Source organism: Rhipicephalus microplus, chromosome 3 (genome assembly GCF_043290135.1).
Source record: "Rhipicephalus microplus isolate Deutch F79 chromosome 3, USDA_Rmic, whole genome shotgun sequence".
Taxonomy (NCBI): Eukaryota; Metazoa; Arthropoda; class Arachnida; order Ixodida; family Ixodidae; genus Rhipicephalus; species Rhipicephalus microplus.
In genome coordinates, this window is record NC_134702.1 from 12,141,586 (window position 1) to 12,163,001 (window position 21,416).

Here is a 21,416-nt window from a genome sequence, read left to right on the forward strand (position 1 = left end):
GGATGGCGGTGCTTCTATATGAGGAATACATGATGAAAAAATGCGAGATGGTGGTACGTGGAGTGTTGAATAGGTGGACGAACGGACACACAGACAGATGCATGGACGGACGCATGGATAGCTGCACGGACAGATGACCGCATAGATGGACGCAGGAGCGGATTCATGGAAGAACGCAGAGACGGACGCACAGATGGACGTGCGGACGCACAAACATACGCACGCACGGACGGGGCGGATGGACGCACGGGCGGCCACACAGACGCACGCATGGACGGACGGAAGCAAGAACGAATGGACGGACGGATGCTTCGCCCCACTCTCCATCATTCACTCCGTGGATATGGTGCCATTTTTTAGGCGTTCTTTTTTCTTCAAGCTTACAAGTGCAGAAACTGATACTGGGCTAAATTTCAAGGGAACGTAAAGCCCGCCTGAGTATTTTCAGCTTGTGAAGCTGTTCTAATCAAAATAAGACAATTTCTTGTTGTAACTTGAACTTGAAATAGCACTTTTCAATAAAAAAGTGAGCCCAATACCCCAACTGTTTCAATTAAACTGAGACACATTCATTAAACCAGCACATCGTTATCAGTCGGGGTCAAAACAACCGGTATGGTCTCACCAAAAATGTTTGCATGATGTGGCTGCTCTGTTATGGTGTTTACGTTCCCCATTCAGGTTTTCTAGGGCAAGTTGGCACTAACTGTTTAAAGACGAATGTTTGAAGACGAAACTCGATTACAAAGAGAATGGGGCCAACTTTCCTAGGGGTTTTTGCCTCTTACTGATTCTTTTTCTCGAGTTTAGCGCTACGGTATCAGGTCCTCCGTTCGCTCCAACACGGAATATATATGAATATATATGAAATAAGATATATATGAAATGAAAATATTGGGCATCTATCTATTACCTGAAGAATAATAAGTGACCCCAAACAGCAAAGCATAAAATGAACTCGAGCACTTTTCAAAGCCTTCAATAGATGCCAAGAACAAGAAGACACTGATGGCAGTCGAAAATAGTACGCATTTTACAGGAAGGACCGCTCGCTTTTCAGGTCTAGTTATCGCCATTACGCCCATGCGACGAAGCACGGCATCGACAGAAGCGCAAGGATGATGTTAATTACATCGTGAAATATTGCTGTACCGTACATTCAAATTGCTTTACATTCATTTTACGAGCTAATTCATGCCCACATGGAATTTTCCCAATCTATACGAGCCAAATACAAGTTTTACTCCTCAATACTGACAATATTGGGCTTCAGATTTTATCCGCAATATAGATTTGTAGTAATTAGGATAGAGGAACATAATGACGATGAGTTGTTTGAGCAGACCCGACCAGGTTGTAAGTAAATGAAAAGTGCGTTTTTCTCACTATAAGTAAAGTGCACTGGCCCCTAGAAAAAAATTACTGCATATTCACGGGGTCAATGATGGAGAGTGGAGCGAAGCTGGGTCCGCACGCCGCTGCCGCGCCGCTTCGGCCTCGCGTTCTCGTACGCCGGGATCTCGGCGCTGCATCGCAGCTTCACGGCACGGTTATGCCTCGCGCGCTCGCACATCGGGGCTCCGTCTTCGAGCACAAGCCGCCGCCGCCTTGCGCGCACACCTCTCTGCAGCCTTGTCCATCCGCCCACAGAGTTTCCTAATATACACTAGAGGAAACTCTGGTGTCTATGGGAGCTGCAACGCGCGGCGCTTCAGCGAGCATGGGAATGATGGGTAGTGCACATTTGTCCAATCTTCGTACTTCTGGCCTGCTTATGTCTCCTTGTGTGTTCGTGTGGCATGGAGCTGTTTTCTCACGAAACAGCTATTAGCAAATGTTCAGCAGTTGCGCTTCACCATCTTATTCTTTTAGACTTACCTTTCAAATCGGGTCACGAAGTTCAAAAGAGTTGAATCTTTCTTTTAAAAGAAAACCAAAATACAGCAATAAACGAAGCCGCAAGTACGATTCGCCACCCGCAAGTACGAAGACTAGTCAAGTGTGTGCTGTAATGAATGGGTCGGAAGGTCGTTCGCTGCTGATGGCATCCCACCGCTGCCACCAGTTGTAAGATGTTGAAGGAAGGAAGTTCGATGCTGATGGCATCCCACCGCTGCCACCAGTTGTTAAGGTAGCAAGGAAGGAAGTTCGCTGGAGGATACGAAAACAGAACAAGGTTTATGACACTATTTACACATATTTACAGAAAAGTTGGGATAGTGGTTTCACAAACCACGAGCGTGGTGGTTGAACGTTACATAGTTCAGAGCAACGTCGAGCACTCTGCGGCGTCGTTTTATGCCCTGTCGGGCTCCTCCTCTCCGAGTCCAACACCAATCACGCACACACAGGTGAGGGGGCGAGCATGCACGGTCCACGTGAACACTGCACTGTGGTGGCGCCAGCAGGGCTCTTCCTCGTCGTGTGTGTGCCGTTTGTCGAGAGTTCACACGATCTTGGCCGCATACTTCAAAGGGTCCACCGCACAGCTCGCCCAATTAGCGGGGCGATCTGCGGTGTCCGTCGCGGTCTCTTTCAGGAAGACGCCGTCCCTGTTGCCCTCTTTCGTCGTGGCGTCGCGGCGACACGACGTCTCCTCTCCTCAGGCCAGCAGGGACAATGCCTGGCGGGCCTAGGCAGTCGGCTGGTCGGCTACCTGACTGAGGATTAAAGAGGCGCCGCTCCGCCGTCAGCTCTGTCGCTGGTCACGCCAGCTTTCCCGTTTCCCGATGAGTCGCCGAGTCCATTAGTCACCGCTTCTGCTTGAAGGGACGACAAAAGGGTCCGCATTTGAAGGACGGGAACTCGCCTTTGCTTGCTGTTTGGTCTGGATAATTGTTCAAATCTTCGACGGCGTCTGTCAGACTGGGCGCCGAAGGGATTGAGAGCCTTTCCATAGGACCGGCTTACTCACAACGGCGACTGCCCAGATGAATTTCCAGGCCAAACTTAACAGTGCATCATTCTCATGGTCGCTGAGCGATCGCCATGACAGAGTCCCCTCTAGTTAATTTTAGGAAACTCTATGCGTCCGCGAAGCTTCTGAACGCGCGCGCGCGCACCAGAACAGCTTTTATTTTACTACACCGCGCCTCCTACTGTACGGCGCCGCCGGCAAACACGTGATCGTCAACGTTTTCGTGTGACGTCATTGCTATTTTCTCGCACATTCGCACAACGGGGTTCCGTCTTCGAGAGCGAACCGCCGCCGCCTTGCGCGTATCACACTTTTTATCGGCAAACCATGAATCATCCGCTGGCCGCGTCCGTCCATCCTCTGTATGTCTGTCTGTTCGACGCCCTGATGAACGGACGCATGGACGAACACACGAACAGACGGACGCATGGATGGATGCATGGACGAATTGACGCATTGACGGATGCAGAAATGAACGGACGCACGGATAAACGCATGGACGAACGCAGGGACGGAAGCACGGACGGACGGATGGACGGACGCACAAATTGACGCGCGGATAAACGCACGAGAGGACAGATCGACGGACGTATGGATGGACGGACGAACGGATGAATGGACGGATGCACGAATTGACGGACGCTCGGGTGAACGGACGGACGCATGGACGGATAGATGGACGTACGGATGGACGGAAGCAAGAAGGAACGGGCATTCGGAAGCACGAACGGCATGACGGACACTTCGCCCCACTCATCATCATTCACTCCATGAGTACGCTGTGATTTTTAATATTTATCATACTACAAGTAGCGTCCTTCAGTATCGTACCATTTGCATTTTTCAGCATATATGCATTTCGTTATATGTACAAGTACGGCTCTCTACGGCCTGCTCATGAACTAACGAGAGATGGCTACATACGATTACGACGGGACGCTCCGCCCACGCCTTCAGTAGCTTAGCTCCTCAAAAAGCCGCACTCATCCTCCCACGGAAGGAACTCGAGTAGATGCATCGCTAAGTGCTGGGAGTAAAGCATGAATGTTGCTTAATTAGGCATGGTTTGAGAATGCTTGAATGTTATTTAGTCTTTATTAAAGGCGAAGCATTTCAATAATAGCGAAAGTTGGGATAGTTGGTGGTTCATACTTCGGAAGTAAAAACAGCGCAAAAATATAGACAAGGACAGAGGAAGAGACGACACCGCGCTAAGTGAAGCATTTCTTAGACAACTTCGGCGACTTTGAGCGTGCCTATATATCTATCTAGGCTTCCTATCCTAGAATGGGAACAGAGTTAGCGATAAGAGTTAATGGAGAGTACCTAAGTAACCTGTGCTTCGCCGATGACATTGCATTGCTGAGTAACTCAGGGGATGAATTGCAACTCATGATTACGGAGTTAGACAAGGAGAGCAGAAAGGTAGGTCTTAAAATGAATCTGCAGAAAACGAAAGTATTGTACTACAACCTCGGAAAAGAGCGGCGCTTCGTGATAGGTATTAGTGCACTTCAAGTTGTAAAAGACTATGTCTACTTAGGGCAGGTAATAACCGCGGAGCCGAACCACGAGATTCAAGTAACTAGAAGAATAAGAATGGGGTGGAGCACATTTGGCAAGCACTCTCAAATTATGACAGGTTGATTGCCACTATCCCTCAAGAGAAAGGCATATAACAGCTGTATCTTGCCGGTACTTAGCTACGGAGCAGAAACCTGGAGACTTACAAAGAGTGTTCAGCTTAAATTGAGGACGACGCAGCGAGCAATCGAAAAAAAAATGGTAGGTGTAACCTTGAGAGACAAGAAGAGAGCAGAGTGGATTAGGGAACAAATGGGCGTTAAGAATATCATAGCTGAAATCAAGAAGAAGAAATGGACATGGGCCGGGAATGTAGCGCGTAGACAGGATAACCGCTGGTCGTTAAGGGTAACTAACTGGATTCCCAGAGAAGGAAAGCGGGTTATGGGGAGACAGAAGGTTAGGTGGGCAGATGAGATTAAGAAGTTTGCGGGTATAAATTGGCAGCAGCAAGCACAGGACCGGGTTAACTGGCGGAACATGGGAGAGGCCTTTGTCCTGCAGTGGACGTAATCAGGCTGATGATGATGATGATGATGATCTATCTATCTATCTGTCTGTCTGTCTGTCTGTCTGTCTGTCTGTCTGTCTGTCTGTCTGTCTGTCTGTCTGTCTGTCTGTCTGTCTGTCTATCTATCTATCTATCTATCTATCTATCTATCTATCTATCTATCTATCTATCTATCTATCTATCTATCTATCTATCTATCTATCTATCTATCTATCTATCTATCTATCTATCTATCTATCTATCTATCTATCTATCTATCTATCTATCTATCTATCTATCTATCTATCTATCTATCTATCTATCTATCTATCTAGCCGCCTACGACATTTAGCTTTCCTGACCGTTTCAATAATATTATGAATACCAAACTTGGTTTGCCATAACATGACTGTATTAAGAACATATTTGACTAGTCATAACATGGAAATGAATCCTGAATCTCATGATTTACATTTCATGATCCTGCAGCTCTTGCGGTGGTTTGGTTCACTTGGCAAGTTGCAAAACTGGTATGGTAGGACATGATTGCATGGCGAACACAAGCGACAGACCCTAACATGAAAATCACGACATGGATGTCACGTAACAACATGACTACATGCCATGCTCATGATGCACTCGCGGCCGTTTTGCTAGCGTCACATATACCAAATTTGGTGTTACGGGACGTGAATGGATGACGAAGGTGTGATGCAGGTGCAAACATGATAATCCTGACACGTGTGTCATGTAAGAACATGCCAACATGGTACGCTCGTGATGCGCTCGTGGCCGTTTCGCTAGCTTCGCATGTACCAAGCTTAGTATTACGTGACGCCAATGGATTACGAAGGTATGTGACTGGCGCAAACATAATAATCATGAGATGCGTGTCACGTGAGAACATGACTACATGCCACAGTTAAGGTACCAATAGATTTCGACATGACGTGGTGCGCGTGCTCGCCGGCGTTCATTTCGTCGCGTCATGCCGGCGTTGCCACGCCAAGCGCTGGTTGTTTCTTATACTCGCAGGCTCGCGCTGCGTTGCTTTGACGCATGCGCGTTTCAGCGCGTCTAGCATCCCTCCGTCACGAAAAGAGGGGCACGCAGTGTTGTCTGGGTAACGCATCGGCACGAAATGCAGCATGTCGGATTTCGCACCGGTTGCCGTCGGGCCACGCCGACAGACTCTGGTCGCGCCTGGTCGCGCCATGGCCTCAGACTATAGAGTGCTCGCGTTTTGCTAACGTAGCGTCGCTATGCTCAGCGTGCGCGCGCGTCAACGCTACATTGGAGTATATTGGGCCCTTCATGATGCGCTCGCGGCCATTTTGGTAGCTCCACATAAATCAATTTTGGCGTTACGTGACGTGAATGGATGACGAAATTTATGACTGATGCAAACATGATAATCCTGACACGTGTGTCATGTAAGAACATGCCAACATACCACGCTCATAGCGTGCTCGCGGACGTTTCGCAAGCTGCACGTATACTAAATTTTGTATCACGTGACGTGAATAGATGACGAAGGTAAACGACACATCCAAACATGATAATCATGACACGGAAGTCACGTACAGCATCATTTACCTCCACCTCGTAACGTTGTAACGTTGTGCGGATTTTAAAGTGACGGCCCCTCACAATAAAGAAACTACTTGGACCATGGCCTGAGATGCACCTCCAGAAAAAGGCAATAATCTTCCTGACAGACTTTTTAGTGGAGACCGGACTGGACAAGCGCCTATGATAGACCGCCAGAGCTGGATATATATAAAATGTGTTTATGCATATACTGACAGTAGAAAAGGAAGGTGTGCGTGTAAGCAGTTTATGACTGTGTGAACTGCTCTAAAGAAACGGTGTATTGGCATAATATTTGGACTGGTTTCAGTGTGCTATTATGTTTTCTTTTTTCGTATTGTTAATTTTTGGGTACCGTTCTGTATTATTCTTTTTTTTTCGCTGCAGAACTTCGTGATATGGAGTAGCCGAGGCAATATGCACCTCAACTTCTCCACAGCAAAACAGTTAAAACAGAACAGAACAGAACAGATTTTAAAGTGACATATCAACCTTTCTCATTCATGCTTCGCATATCATTGATTCCCACTGTATACGTGGGATCTGCCACTTTTTTTTTTTGTTTCGAAGCGTAAAACCTCACTTATAATTATATTATACTTCTTTTAAATGTAGTGAGTAGATCAGCTTGAGATTTAGGAACAACAGTCCTGAATGGGTGGATAAAGTTCAGTGGGTGTTTTTATTCCTGAATGACTCACTCTCGCTTATCCTACGGGACTTGGCACGTTGTTGTGAACGTTACCCCCGTTATTTCTTTTTTTTAACAAGACTAACTTTTTCGAGCGTACCGCTGATATTCACGAGCCAGCCTAATCCTTATCTCTCGTGTTCCTCATCGATTTTATTTCTTTAACTCCCTTCGTAAGAAAACACCGAGCGAATATTTCCTAATCGTTCTTGTGCACTTAACGCGTGTTAAGGATACAAAAGCGTTAAGAAGGACGAGGGATAACGATATAGATGAATTCCGAATGCGGGCCTTACAAAAACTGGAAGAAATATGCGTCATCCCGCATGTTGCACGTGAGTGGCTTCCAATTAGCCGGCGAGTTAGCCATGACCTTCTATTTTTCAGTACTTGCATGCTGTACTGCCGAACTTAGTACGAGCTACAGTGTCGAAGCACGTGGCCAAGCACACTGCATGTATATACAGTTGTACAGCGGTGCCGATCGTGACACGATTTCGAGTTATCGGGGGAGAGTTTGACTGTTCCTTCGAGCGCGCATCGCCTCTACTCACTTTCACGCTCACCCTGGTGATACTGTGTAGTGAATTCAGCTTAGTAAATTATAAGTTCGAAAGTGAAAGCAAGCAAGAGGCGACGCTGTGCGCTTGAAGGAACAGGCGCACTCTCTCTCTCGATTACTCAAAAATGTGCCACAATCGGAGCCACCGAACAACCTTGCACTGCGCTTTGACACACGATCAAGTGTATCTCACACTGAGAGGGACAGTACAGCTGTCTCAGTAACCGTAGAAGACTGTCTACGCTTCTTTTTCGACTGCCACGACTTCTTTAGCTTTGCATTACGCATATGTTCTACGTTTTTTTTCTTCTTTTGTCCTTACATCAATGATATCAGCTCAACAGTGGTGGTAGAATTAATGCGCTGCTATCATAATCAATCACCAGGGCCGGTATCTCCACCCCCTATACTGATGCACCCACTTCGATGTTTTGCTTGAAAAGATTGGCACTTTTCGCGGACTCATTGTCAATAGAAACGTACCTCAAATGCGCTCCATTTGCAAAAAGAAGAAAGCAAATGGTGTTAAGAGAATGTGTCGCGTGCAGCTTGATGTGATGCATTTATACATGAATGCTGATCGCGTACTGGCGCACGCTCCTAGAAAGGAAGTGGGTGAACCTCGTCGTCATCGCCATCACTCAGCGCTCCGAGAACGCGCGCGTGAATGAATCATGAATTCGCATTTGCGGGGGGGGGGGGGGGAAGCGCACGCAACACGAGTCAACCGATGAAACTCCCTGTAATCTAGTCACGCCACAATCACCTTCACACAACTTAGCAAGAATGCCGTTTTGTGCGCGCATTGCGTATACATTGAAGGAATTACACTCGTTAATTAAGTGAGATAGAACACGCTTGGTCGATGTAGCAAGGTGCGTTTGGCGTAAGCCGTTCAAGGACTTACTTAAAGTGGACGCCATTTCAGACCACCCACAGAGCATTTTTTTTTGGAACTCTGTTCAAAAGGATACAACATGAAATGCAGTTTAGGAAACGCAACGGGAACCAATTTCGCGCCCGCATTCACTCACGAAATATATGCGGTAGAGGTCAATTTCGCTGAAAATGGGCTAAATCGCATTTTTCCTAGAACATTGCTTTTATAAAGTATATAGGCCGCATTAATGGTTTAGGCTAGCCTACTTTAAGTGAGCTGTTTTAAAAGACTTCTAAACTACTCCCATTTCCGATGGAGGTGGAAATGTTGTAGGCCTGTGTGCTCACATTTGGGGGCACGTTAAAGAACCCCAGGTGGTCGAAACTTCCGGAGCCCTCCACTACGGCGTCTCTCATAATCATATGTTGGTTTTGGGATGTTCATCAAATCAATCATCAATATAAACTACTCGCAAAAATTTACTCATTCAAATACAATGGGAATGACAAAACACGCGTACAAAACGTTAAATCGTCTCCTGTTACAGTCCGTCCACCTTATTCCAAGAACTTGTCCTACAAATTTCGTTTACAAAGCTACACGTTCGTTTTCGTCGTATTTGTTCAATGGTCCCTGAACCATCCGGAGGTCGAAATCTAGCTGTGACGTGGCAGTTCTGCATGAGTCTACTGTGAACACATAGCCATGAAAATGTTTCAGAACGCCGCCGTAATAGCGGAGTTGTACGCGTTTCATGATGTAAACGAGGTCCAGTTTGTTGCTGCTTGGAATGTAAAAACAGCGCAACCACAAGGGACAAGGACTGCAAAGGAGACGACAGCACCCTGTCGTCTCTTCTTCAGTCTTTGTCTCTATATTTTTGCGCTGCTGTTTTTTCATACCAAGCATGAACCACCAACTAGCCCAACTTTCGCAGAAAAGAGTGCAGAACACTCTTTCTCTGCTTGCCGGCGTCACTTAGCATGCCGTCATGGCTGCTTGCTAACTTACAGCCCCACTTTTAAATACACCTATATACCCCACAAAGTGGAAGCCGGAATATCTGTCGATGTAGCTCATTTGGTATACACGACAGGACATGTTATTCGAAGGTATACCTAGGTTCAGTTCGTAGGTTCGTTTCTGCCAGCGATGAGTCATCTTTTCATCCACCTTTCTTTCTTCATATTTGCATTACGGTAACTATACTAATGGCAACCCCTATAGTTTTCTTGATATGATCGTGTGTTGGTTTTCATTAAAATAAGCACGGTGCTTTGGGCGCCCTTTAAATGCTCATAAAAACGGCCCATAAGAAGCAATACTGCATTTCATACAAAACCATTTCGCTGGTGTTTTCTTTTGCCTCCCTATAAAACCTTAGAAAAGTGAATGGAGTGGAGCGATCTCCTTTCGACAGGCGTGTCGCCCCCATGACGGATGGAGGCAGCAAAAGTTCCTGCGAGCGCGCCCCTGTGGCCTCTTGAAAGATCGCCGGTTGGGAAGCGGCCCTTAACGCAGCCGCCCATACCCGATCACTGGTCTCTGGCCGAAGCATCCACACAACCTGCGGCTCAATCCTTAGAGCTCAACTCGAAGTGACCCCTAGCACCAGTATAGTGGAGTTTCCGTTGTTCGACAATCACTTCTTCCCGAGCCAATGCCCCAAGTGTGGCAGTGAATTGAAAATTTTAGCTGTTTAGTGCCTTTAGAAGTTATATTTCACGATTATACAATTCGCGACGGGCCCCGTTCTTGGTGTCCATGCGAGTCAAACTGGAAGGATTCGGAATCACTCATCATTCCGCTAGGAAAACTTCGATATCTTGCCGACTGTCCGATTTTCACAAGCTGCAAGACTCACCGTTTTAACTTGGTACAAAGGTGTTAACCACACGTGATCTCAGCTTACACTCACATTTTTAGATGTTTTTCAAGTATTGCATTAACTGAGGGGTAATCTATCTGAGATAAAAGGGGACTTCATACGCAACGCTACGGGTCAGCTGATTAATTTTCAAGAAATGCTTTCCAGAAATTTTTTTGACAACTGGGAGTGGCGTGGCGTGGCGTGTGCTTTTCCAAGGAGACTACATTGAAGGGGATCAGGTCTTTGTGCCTTCTAATAAATAAATACATTTCTGCTGAGCAGAAAGGTTTGATAGTTTTATTAGCGCACCTCGTACATTGTGATCGAGCTGCTTGCAGCAGTCACTACGTGAAAGCTTTGGATGCCTTTTGAAACTATAAAATTGGCCGTGTGCTGTCAGCATTGGTGTCGTCAACTCTAGCAGTGAAAAAAAAATATCATGTGAAGAAGTCACCATGTGACGTCACAGCTTTGCCAAATTTGTGACGTCACCTCGTGGCGTCGTAGCTTGGTCACAGGTGGGCCGATCGCGGAGCCACTGCCAAATTGAAGTGATGAGCTTTCAAAAAAAAAAAAGGGGGGGGGGGTGCATCAACTTATCTACTGCCGAACGAAAGAAGATGGTTTTCATCTTCCATTCATCTTAGGAATGGCATAAAGGACTGTGGGTTTTTTTCTGTTTTTTTTTTCATACCACAACTCCAATATAGCATCGCTATACTGCTATATATGTTAACGTTTCTATATTCCGCGTTTAGTACGGGATTATATTCCGAAAAATAATGTGTTTTGACAAGCTATTGCTTGTTATTATTCAGGTGCAGCGTGTAAAACCTCATAAAAGCGTAAACTAACGCAGGCTATTCCTTCAGGAGGGGCAACAGTTTTTCGCAGCGCCTCCCCTCCCTATCAGATCAGCGTATAGGACGAACTTGGCGCCCCATCCACCTCCTCTCACGTACCCTCTCTATGATGTTAATGTATGGGGCTGGCTAAGAAGTCGAGTCTCTGTGTGGCCACGCTATAGGCACAGAATGGTAACGCTTGGGGATACCCTGGTGCATTGCAGTGGGGCTAGGTTGAAATATACAATGCCTTACAAGTCACTAATTAAGCACCAGTTGGAAACATGACCTTTATCACAGACACGCACATTCTTCACATCCACGCTGTATAGTCGCGTCTGGCCAGACGTTTATACACCACAACGAAAAGTTTGTCGGGTGGCTTGCGCCAACCTCGACCCCATTATCTGGGCATGTCCTGCTATGCCTGTCAGCGCGTGCCCGGAGGACCAATTCTGTGCAGTCTGGCTGACCGAAAACGCCGACAAGGCTCAGGGTCTGGCCGCCTTCTGATTGGGACTCCGGTAGGCCTATAGTCTTTGGTCGTCGCCTCCTTTACCCCAGCAAGGACAAAAATAAAGATTTATCTCTCTCTCTCGCTCTGCTCGCAGCGCTGCAAAATGTCAGGTGACCGTCCGACCAAGGTGTAACTGGCATAATTGTGGTAATGCGAAAAATGTGGGTGCGTTAGGTGTAGCCAACGTGCGAATTGCTTTATAATATTAGTAAATGAGATGGCTACGTTCCCTGAGGGCGGCTCAATGCAACTCATTTTGCCTGGTCATCCTCACTAGCTTGTTTCAGTGGAAGCCGAATTCAATTCAATAATATGAGATAGCCAATACTTAGCGCGTGCGCATTGAACAGTACGTGCATACTACGCAACCCACATTGATGCTTTCTTGTAAAAATTTGGGAGTAGTGTTGGTTACGTGTGCATCTGTGGGTGTCGCTTAGCAAAATCTGTTGAATAAATATTCAAGACATTGCTGAATAAAACAAAAGCATCGAGGATACAGGACGACATACGACTGTTCCTTGATATAACATTGTTCTTCCAGAACGTTTGGGATTACGAACGTATCGTTTGTTTTTCTTGACTGAATGTTGGCATCTGTGGTGGATGTGTCATTACCTGACAAAGGAAAAAATATTTTTGGAGGCTTCCCCAAATAGGGTAAACGGCGTGAGAAAAGCGTGGTGTTTCTATTGCTTACCTAATTCTTTCTTTCTTTCTTTCTTTCTTTCTTTCTTTCTTTCTTTCTTTCTTTCTTTCTTTCTCTCTTTCTTGTGTTTCTTTTCCTTCCCTCCTTCATTTCTGTCGCACTGCGCGGTACTCCCATCCTAACTTTGTTTAGCCCTCCGCGCCGAGAATTGGAATTTAATCAACGTGCTGTGCAGTGCTGACCTTTATATGCTACAAGCAACAACGATCATCATGCTTACATGGCCAAGCAACAATAAAAGGTGATAACGTGAAATAACTAGCCACTTCCATGAAAGATCGGATAGCTATACCGGAACCAGCCGATCGTCGACAAGCCCACGGTCGAGTGGACATTAGTTACTGGAGAACGGCGAATTACAATTATATACGCATGTGACCGGCTTGTCGTCGACGGCCGTGTTCCTGTAGGCTCGCCGGTCGCGTTTTTCGCAAACTATGCCACCACCACCAAAATTTGTAAATCATAGAAGCTTGGCCTAAGAAAGAAAAGTAAGAGGTCCCATCTGCATTCACCTAAGACGACTCGACGATCTAACTCATCTTTTTTATTCTCGGTCGAGGACACTACAACGAGATCGTGTGGCGTTGTGTCACGTGATGTCATGACAGAATTTGCGATATCGTGATGACATGACAAATTCCTTTGACTTGTGTCGTCATATGCTGATGTCACCACGTGGTGACTTTTTGTCGACGTCACCACGTGACATATGTCGACATCACCACGTGATGACTCGTCCCTGACTCCGCGGGATGATTGCCGCAGATGATGTAATGTCCCGTATGTTGAGGCAAGTAAGGCTTTCGGCTTAAAAAGATTGGTTTTTGCGTCTTTGGCGTCTGAAGTTGCTTAAACACCGGCTGTTGATAAGAATCCATGTGCTTGCCACTACACTAATACGCGTGTTGTTCGTAATGAAAACTGCATTCCTGCATATCCAACGCGAAATGGCTCTTTGACTAGCCTGTGTAACGCTGTCCCTCCGTTCGTCCGTGATTATTTTTTCTCGCGTTACTCCCTGCAATAAATGCCCTCATGGCGCTGCACAGTTACTTGTATAAAAAATAATAATAAATACGAACGCGCCGAAACGCGCTCATTTCGCCTCAGGTGTTGGAGCGGTGCCAGGTATGTTACGATGCAGCTGCGCGTTGACGTCACGATCCCGTCGCAGTGCGCGCTGACGTCACTCTCACTCGCCCTCCGCGTGCTCGCCGCAGCATCCGCAGCTGCCGTCCAATCCGTTCGCTCGCCGCACTTGCCGCTACCACGTCTTCCGCTCGCTACACCGCCGACTTGTCGGTTAATGCGCAATAAACCTGACACACGCTTAACGTACGCGTTGAAAAATGTCTGTACGTGTCACCTCTTTCTCGCTTTACCCTCTCCACTGCTCGCAACGCTCGAGCGCACATCGAGTGATAACACTCTTTCTGCTCGTTTATCTGCGATGGAGAGTAACATCGCTTCAAAAAAATCTTCCAGTGCTCACTCCAGCACCCAATTAGGCACCGCTAAACCCCCCTAATGCTCTCCCGGCTGTGGCGGCTGCATTTCCGATGGAGGCGGAAATGCTGTAGGTCCGTGTGCTCAGATTTGGGTGCACGTTAAAGAACCCCAGGTAGTCGAAATTTCCGGAACCCTCCACTGCAGCATCTTTCATGGTCATATGGTGGTTTTGGGACGCTAAACCCCACATATCTATCTATCTATCTATCTATCTATCTATCTATCTATCTATCTATCTATCTATCTATCTATCTATCTATCTATCTATCTATCTATCTATCTATCTATCTATCTATCTATCTATCTATCTATCTATCTATCCCTAACGACCGCCATGCGCAACGCTGCTACTTCGTATTCCATCAGGGTTCCCCTATACAAGACGGTTGAATATTTTTCTTTGCTTTTATTCTCACTTCTTGACTGCTTGTGCCCCACCGTGGTGGCCTAGTGGCTAAGGTACCCGACTGCTGACCCGCAGGTCGCGAGATCAAATCCCGGCTGCAGCGGCTGCATTTTCGATGGAGGCGAAAATGCTGCAGGCTCGTGAGCTTTGATTTCGGTATAAGAACTCCGGGTTTTCGAAATTTTCGGAGCCCTCCACTACGGCGTCTCTCATAATAATGGTGGTTTTGGGGCGTTAAACCCCACATATTATTCAATTGACTGCTTGTGGATCAGTTTGTTTATTCAGTTCACTGGTTGACACATTCGCTCGACTATTTTCAGTCATCATGTTCTCTTGCTATCTCTTTTTTTCGCTCGCCAAGGCTCACTGCAAACGATATCCTGGTGCACGCTAAGAAGCACTCACACTCATTTAACTTATCGAAACTACCTGGCACTCAGACTTTTACATTATTCATTCATGTTCCACATAAGTGGCCAAAAATAGAGCCACCAACGATTTTGCTTCAATCATTCATAACTATGTTCAGCTATCTTAACAGAATACCTGATCTGCAATCTCTCCACGGGGTGGATAGTTAAGCACTACAACAACAATCTCTGGTGTGCAACCATATTTAAAATTTTAACAACAAAACAAAAAAAAATGTTTCCACCATTCTGCGTTGAGCAAGTGATGTGCACGGGCATTTAAAAAGAGGGCCTATGTCGTCACCTCGCGATTATTTCAATTCACACCAGATTACCTAAATGTTTCCGATAATTCTGTTGGTCTGCCTTTCCTCTTGTAGAATTATGTAGTGCCAACGCAATGTCACTCATTTACGGAAAATCCACATTAGTAACTGTCGAGGTTTTAGGGTGCCTACTTACAACAGGAGCGGAATACGTGTGGCGCAGCTCGGAACGTTGAACTATAGCCATCTCATTTTCGGCTTGTTTAAGCATGAGCTAGCAGTACAAACATTCCCGTTGATGCGTGGACGGAACACAAACAAAAAAAGGAACGCTTATATGAAACTAAAAATAAATGCGATCTCATTAGGTACGAGTATACCTTATTATCCCAAAGCGGAATTATCGTTCAAGGTGACCTGTCGCGCAAGGTAACGTGCGTGTTTTTGAACAATTGGGCAGTATTGAAATCAGCTACGCGGAACTTAGAAGCAGTTGGCAGCAGGGTTAGTTGGTTATAGGTTTCTAACACTTCGAACACAGCGCCATATAGGGCGCGGACGAGAATAGATTGATAAGCTAAAATAATATTCATAAGGACGAGAATAGATTGATAAGAATAGATTGACACTAGGTGGGTTGTGTCCATTCAAAAGTCTAATCGTCGAATTAAACTTTGAACAGCCTTATTGAGTATGCACGTGTACGTGGGTGCATGTGTTTGAGTGATCCAAGCGCACACCGTATATTATTACCCAAGACTATGCAGAAACAGCATGCCAAGGTAACGTTCTTAGCTCCTCGTTTGAGTCGTGGTCTAAAATACTTTTTAGACACTTTGAAAAGAACTAAGCAGTAACGTCCATACATTGACTTCCTGCCAGTGATGCTTGTGCGAACCAAGGTGGTTATACTCTCAGCCTAGGTTAAATGATGTTCCGGCACATTGGCCGTTGCAGGGCGTCTCAACACTTGTTGAAATTGTGTAGAGTCGTTGGAATCGAAGAAAAAAATTAAGCGTTCATTGTCTCACGTTGTTTTTCAATGGGAAAACATGCGCACTCAGGGGAGCCCCGCAAGTTCCCGAGCCGAAGTTTGCGCCAGTCTCGACGCAGCCAACAAATCAAACGAACATTGTCGCCCCAACTTATTGCTACATGGGAACTCTCCACGATCTAGATGTTTCTGATAATAATAACGAAAGCAATTAGGTAAGTGAGCCAAGTATGCTTCTGAATTTTCTTTTGGAGCACTGTTTACTTCTGCCTAGTTCACCAAGGCTTTAGAGTAGTTTCATTATTCATCATTACATTACAGTTTGGAACAATTCGCATCGTATGTGATTGCATGTGAAAGTTTGCAATCATGCCGATGTCTAAGAAGCTTTATTAGAGCACAACAAAAGGAAGTTCTGCGAGGCCTCCACTCTTTTAGTTTTCTGAATTAATATTGCTGCCATTAACCACTAAATATGCCATTCACCGCAAGCCACCGACGTGAGTTCAGAACAGAGCGATATTATATAAACGAACCATCGCAAGGACGCGTTGTTGTGCCTGAATGTAAGAAAAGAAAATGCCCTCAGATATTTTTCGCTAGCGTTTTACTGTAGCGCAGTCTTAGCGGGTCTCATGTTTTTTTGAGTATACGCCACTGTTGTCTAATGCTAATGCTGATTGACTGCAGACCCAAAGATCGTGGGACCAAACGCCGGCTGTATCGGCCGCGTATTTCTGTGGAACAAAGGAGGCTTACGTACTTAGATGTAGATACAGAGGGGAATGAATATAGGAAAGGTGGGGAGGTTAAGTAGACTATGTACAATTCGTACTTTGATGTAGATAGAGAGAGAGAAAATAAGGATGAAATAAAGGCAGGGAGGTTAAATATAAGTGCACGTTAAAGAGCACGACAAGATCGAAATTTCTGGTGCCCTCCTCTACGGCGTCCCTCACAACCGTAGTTTCGGGGCGCAATACAACCGCAATTATTTTTACTCAATTTATTCTAAGAGGTAAAAAAAAGCAACGAGGGCTTCTTACCCTGCAGTGTTCCGGCGAAGACGATCCCAACGACGCACGCAAAAACTCTGGCGCGCCACGGCGAGCGTCTAATCCAGTTCATGCTGACTGTTCCGCACAAAATATTAGCACCGTACAAATTGCGAGTGGAGTTTTCAGCCCCAGCTGTGGAAAGCCGCGAAACTGGAGCGACGCCGCTTGTTGATGGAAGACGACTCCCGTTGCTTCGAGTGCGGCATCGCGGGGACTTCGCAGCGCGGTCGGTCGAGTGCGCGAATATAAGATAGTGCCGAGGTGCTGACACGAGTTTCTCCGCGACTAAGACATGGCGATCTCGGTCGTCACAAAAGTCTCGTGAAACTCTTCGTAGGGCTCCGTCATCGTGTGGCACTGTCACGTACCGGCGTTTTCTTGTCGGTTCAAGTGATCGCGCGCTCTTTTTCCCTCGAAGAGCGCGGGCGCGGACACCACGTCGCTTTGAGCGTCGGGCGCGCTTTGAGCGCTTGGCGCCCAACGCGCGCGCAGGACGTTCATGCGAGGGGGCAGGGCCTGTACCCTCTCTCTCTTTCTAAGCGTGGCGGCGGGTGAGGGCGAGCATGACACGTGACGTTGTGCGCGTCCGCGAGACCGCGCGCGCGCGGTCGCGTTGCTCCTTTTATTTTTTATATTTTTCTTTCACGCGAAACACGAGGTTAAAGCGATGCTGGCGGAGTGAGAGGGCAGCATGAACGACGGCTGTTGCTCCCGAAAACATGCTGTAAGGCCGCGGCACGTAGTCGCGGAGCGGCAGGCGTCAGGCTCTGCAAGGCAACAGGGGTCCTGGGCGGTGGCCCAGAGACGCACGAAAAACTATTAAGGACACTCGAATCCTCTGGCGCAACTGCTAGCGGTGTTGTCTACTTCAAGATTTTTCATGTTTCTTTTTTCTTGTTTTTTTTCGTTGCACGAGCTATAATCAGGCAAATGCGTCGTTCGCAGAAAGGAGAAAGAAATATTAGCCTGAAAATGAACAGAAAACTGCACGGGAGCTACTAAAAATAAATTAACCACCCCTTTAGTCGACGGCAAGTTTTTTCGAAAGAAAAAGCATAATGTTCAGATCTTCTAAAAATTGGCCTGTTCCTATGGCAAAACAGGACTGACGTTGCTGCAATGCAGTGTACTTGCCATTATATTCGTGCGGCTTTTCTACATAATCTTTTTTTCTTGTTTGCTTTTCACAAATACTTTTTGTTAAACTGATTTCTTGCCACTCTAAAAATACTCCTCCACAAAATCTGTGGTACGATTTCTATTGAGGCGATTTTCGCGCCACGACACTTTCAAAAAATTGTCGGTTTTATTTTTCTTATAATGTGGATTTTATACCCCTGCATTGTCCTACCGAAAAGTGCTGTCTTAAGTCACGTACTAAGTAACAGAGTAAAACAAAGCTCCCTGTTTGCCTTCTCTTAATGTCCCTTACTTTCTTTCAACACAGCTTGTACTTCCTGCAAGAAGTTTTCTCAAGAACTTCAAGGATCTTTTCTGCATTTGTAAAAGTAAGTAAAAATCACGGATTTTGTAAGAGGTCATGAACACTTGCATGGCTGCTTTTTGCATTAAATCGTTCTCCTGTTGTTAGCGGAAATATTAATTTTTTTTGCATTAAGAAGACGCTGCATTGTCCATTACATGATAAAGCTTTCCCGAGCAGCTGTTTGCATACTTTTTTCACGGAGAAAACATTTTGCCTCACTCGCCATTGGATTAGAATCGAAGGTATCAGTAACAACTGAAGCACGCGCCGAAGCACGCGGTTCACTTGATAAACTGAACTACGAACTCAGTCTTACCTGAATAGTGCCATCTCGTAACCAGTTCGAAATCCCGCACTAAGTCCCGCTTCTGTGTCGAATCTCTTCAGACGAAATCTACATCTACTAGTACTCGGTATTATCCGTGGATCGCACGTCCTCTGAATGCCTGACAACCGCCATACACAGTTGTCATATAATATATAAAATGGGAGGTGTAGGGGTCTGTGAAAATGGTGGTAAGCATGCAACAATGTGTAATGGTGATTTACGAGGCGTGGCTTTTTACGCAGTTTAGCATTTTCACGAAACCTTTTTGGAGGTTTCACTTGATGTGGGCGTGCCGCACCACGTCGCGAGCTACGTGATTTAAAAACCGTTCAGGCAGTCTAGAGAGCCATAAATTCGGCTCCACTCTCTTCTTAAGCTGCAATGTTTCCTGCTCAAGCATTTGAAACATTGAGCTGGCGTGAAGGCCGATGAAATGTTCGCAGACAAACTTGTAGCCTTTTCGGCAGTTGCTATGCTTTATGACTTCCTCCGACAGCCCTATAGTTCTCCAACAGTCTACCACGTGAAGGTTGACAATGGAGAGTCGGAGAGCACTGAAACAATTCTTTTGAAAAAACAGAACGAAAACTAGATGATTCAGGGAGCATCCCGTTTTCTATTTCTTTTGTTTATGTTGTTGATGTGTACTATTGATGATGGTTGTGATTATTTTGCTATTTTGCCAAGGAAGAGTCTTATAGTTCTAGAGTGAAACATGTCAACCAAATCCTTAACCACCACTTGCTTGATTCACCTCCACGTTTGATCAGTCTGTGTTTTTTTGCAGTGAAGTGCAACCAAAACAATGTTACCGTAGTTACACGTTGTGGTTGTGTTTTTTGACGTTTCTTTTTTCCGTCTTTTTGTTGCTTCGATGCATTTTTGTTGCTTTTCACGAACGCTGCGTCTAAAACTTGCCCTTAAAGCGGACTTTGAACAACCACAATAACAACAACAACAACAACAACAACAACAACAACAACAACAACAACAACAACAACAACAACAACAACAACAACAACAACAACAACAACAACGACGACGACGACGACGACGACGACGACGACGATGACGGCAACAACAACGACTACGACTACGACGATGGCAACAACAACAACAAAAACTAAACGTAAAGCGACCCAGCTTAAGTGTGCCCAGTCATGGTAATGAATAAATAAGGAACACTGGTCGCGACGTCCCATGAGCATCCAATTTCACACATTCCAATGGCAAAAATCTACGTAAGTGAAATATCGGGAGTCCTTTTTTATGTTCATCTCCCGCGACATATATGCGTTTGTTTTAAACAAAGGTTCATATTGAAGCGAAACTACAAGTTCTAAATCGAAGACTTCTACGTACCTTTCCAAGATTTAACCAAGATGCCTCGTTGTTTCACCATCGTGTGCACTTGCCACCATATAGTTGTAGCTTACATTTTCTCCATATTCAGCTTAGTAGGAGGATGAAGGGCAAAAACGGCTGAAAATGTGATTTTTTTCCTTTTTATGGCACAATAGTTCAGCATTACTGACAAGTGCCTCCACGAAATAGCGAGATTTTACGCGCAGTGGAAGGCATTTGAAAATTGCTTCAAACACGCCTGATCTTGTGATTGCACTACGTCTACTGGATCTTTAAGAGTCGTTTTCTCTGAACACTACTTTTTATCCAAAAAGGAAGATTTTCTTTGTAACGGCTGAAGCTGTCAAATGCAAACTTATGACTTCTTTCTGAATATCATAGGCCTTTTATGAATCAAATTATTTGATTGCCACCAGATTTGTATTTTTACGAAAATTTTTTGAAAGAATTACACTAAAATTCTTGACATAAAACACTGATATTTTAACTTAAACAATGGTCATGCCCACAATTATTATTTAGTTCAGAAGGATACCCTGGGCACATGGAATAACCAAAAGAAGTTTTGCCATTTTATACGCAACATCTCTTTCGGAAACGTTCCTTCACAAATAAGAACAGTGAAATAATTATTTTTATTGCTATTTTAAAACGGCTTTGCATTTCTTTCCAAATTCACAAAACATATAGAAAAAGCTTCATTCAAGCAGCTTGCGGATTTTGGTAAAGTTTGCTTTAAATATAAGAGAACGATGGGCAGTAGTAGTCGCACACTTGTCTTTGCTATCCGTCCCCCTTGAAATATTCTTTCGTTCTGTGTTTCCATATCTTTCTACCAATTCTTACCCGTTCCTCAAAACTGTGCAGCAAACCAAACATTAAATTTCTCGTTAACTCCCCTGCCTTTCACAAAACTTTCATCTATCCATGTTT

General features: G+C 45.5%; 1 protein-coding gene and 1 long non-coding RNA gene across 2 annotated transcripts in view; one reads left to right on the plus strand and one right to left on the minus strand.

The window, feature by feature from the left end:
* Window positions 1-17,753, minus strand: part of LOC119163891 (lachesin) — a 97,864-nt gene extending 80,111 nt beyond the window's left edge. Inside the window, exon 1 of the mRNA XM_037415966.2 lies at window positions 17,293-17,753. Coding sequence (XP_037271863.2) covers window positions 17,293-17,374 — 82 coding nt within the window. The 5' untranslated portion in view covers window positions 17,375-17,753. The remainder of the gene's footprint in view (window positions 1-17,292) is intronic.
* The window catches only part of LOC142803594 (uncharacterized), a 176,455-nt gene that overhangs the window by 37,586 nt on the left and 117,453 nt on the right, over window positions 1-21,416 (plus strand). Inside the window, exon 2 of the long non-coding RNA XR_012894184.1 lies at window positions 18,752-18,812. This is a non-coding gene — a long non-coding RNA (uncharacterized LOC142803594). The remainder of the gene's footprint in view (window positions 1-18,751; window positions 18,813-21,416) is intronic.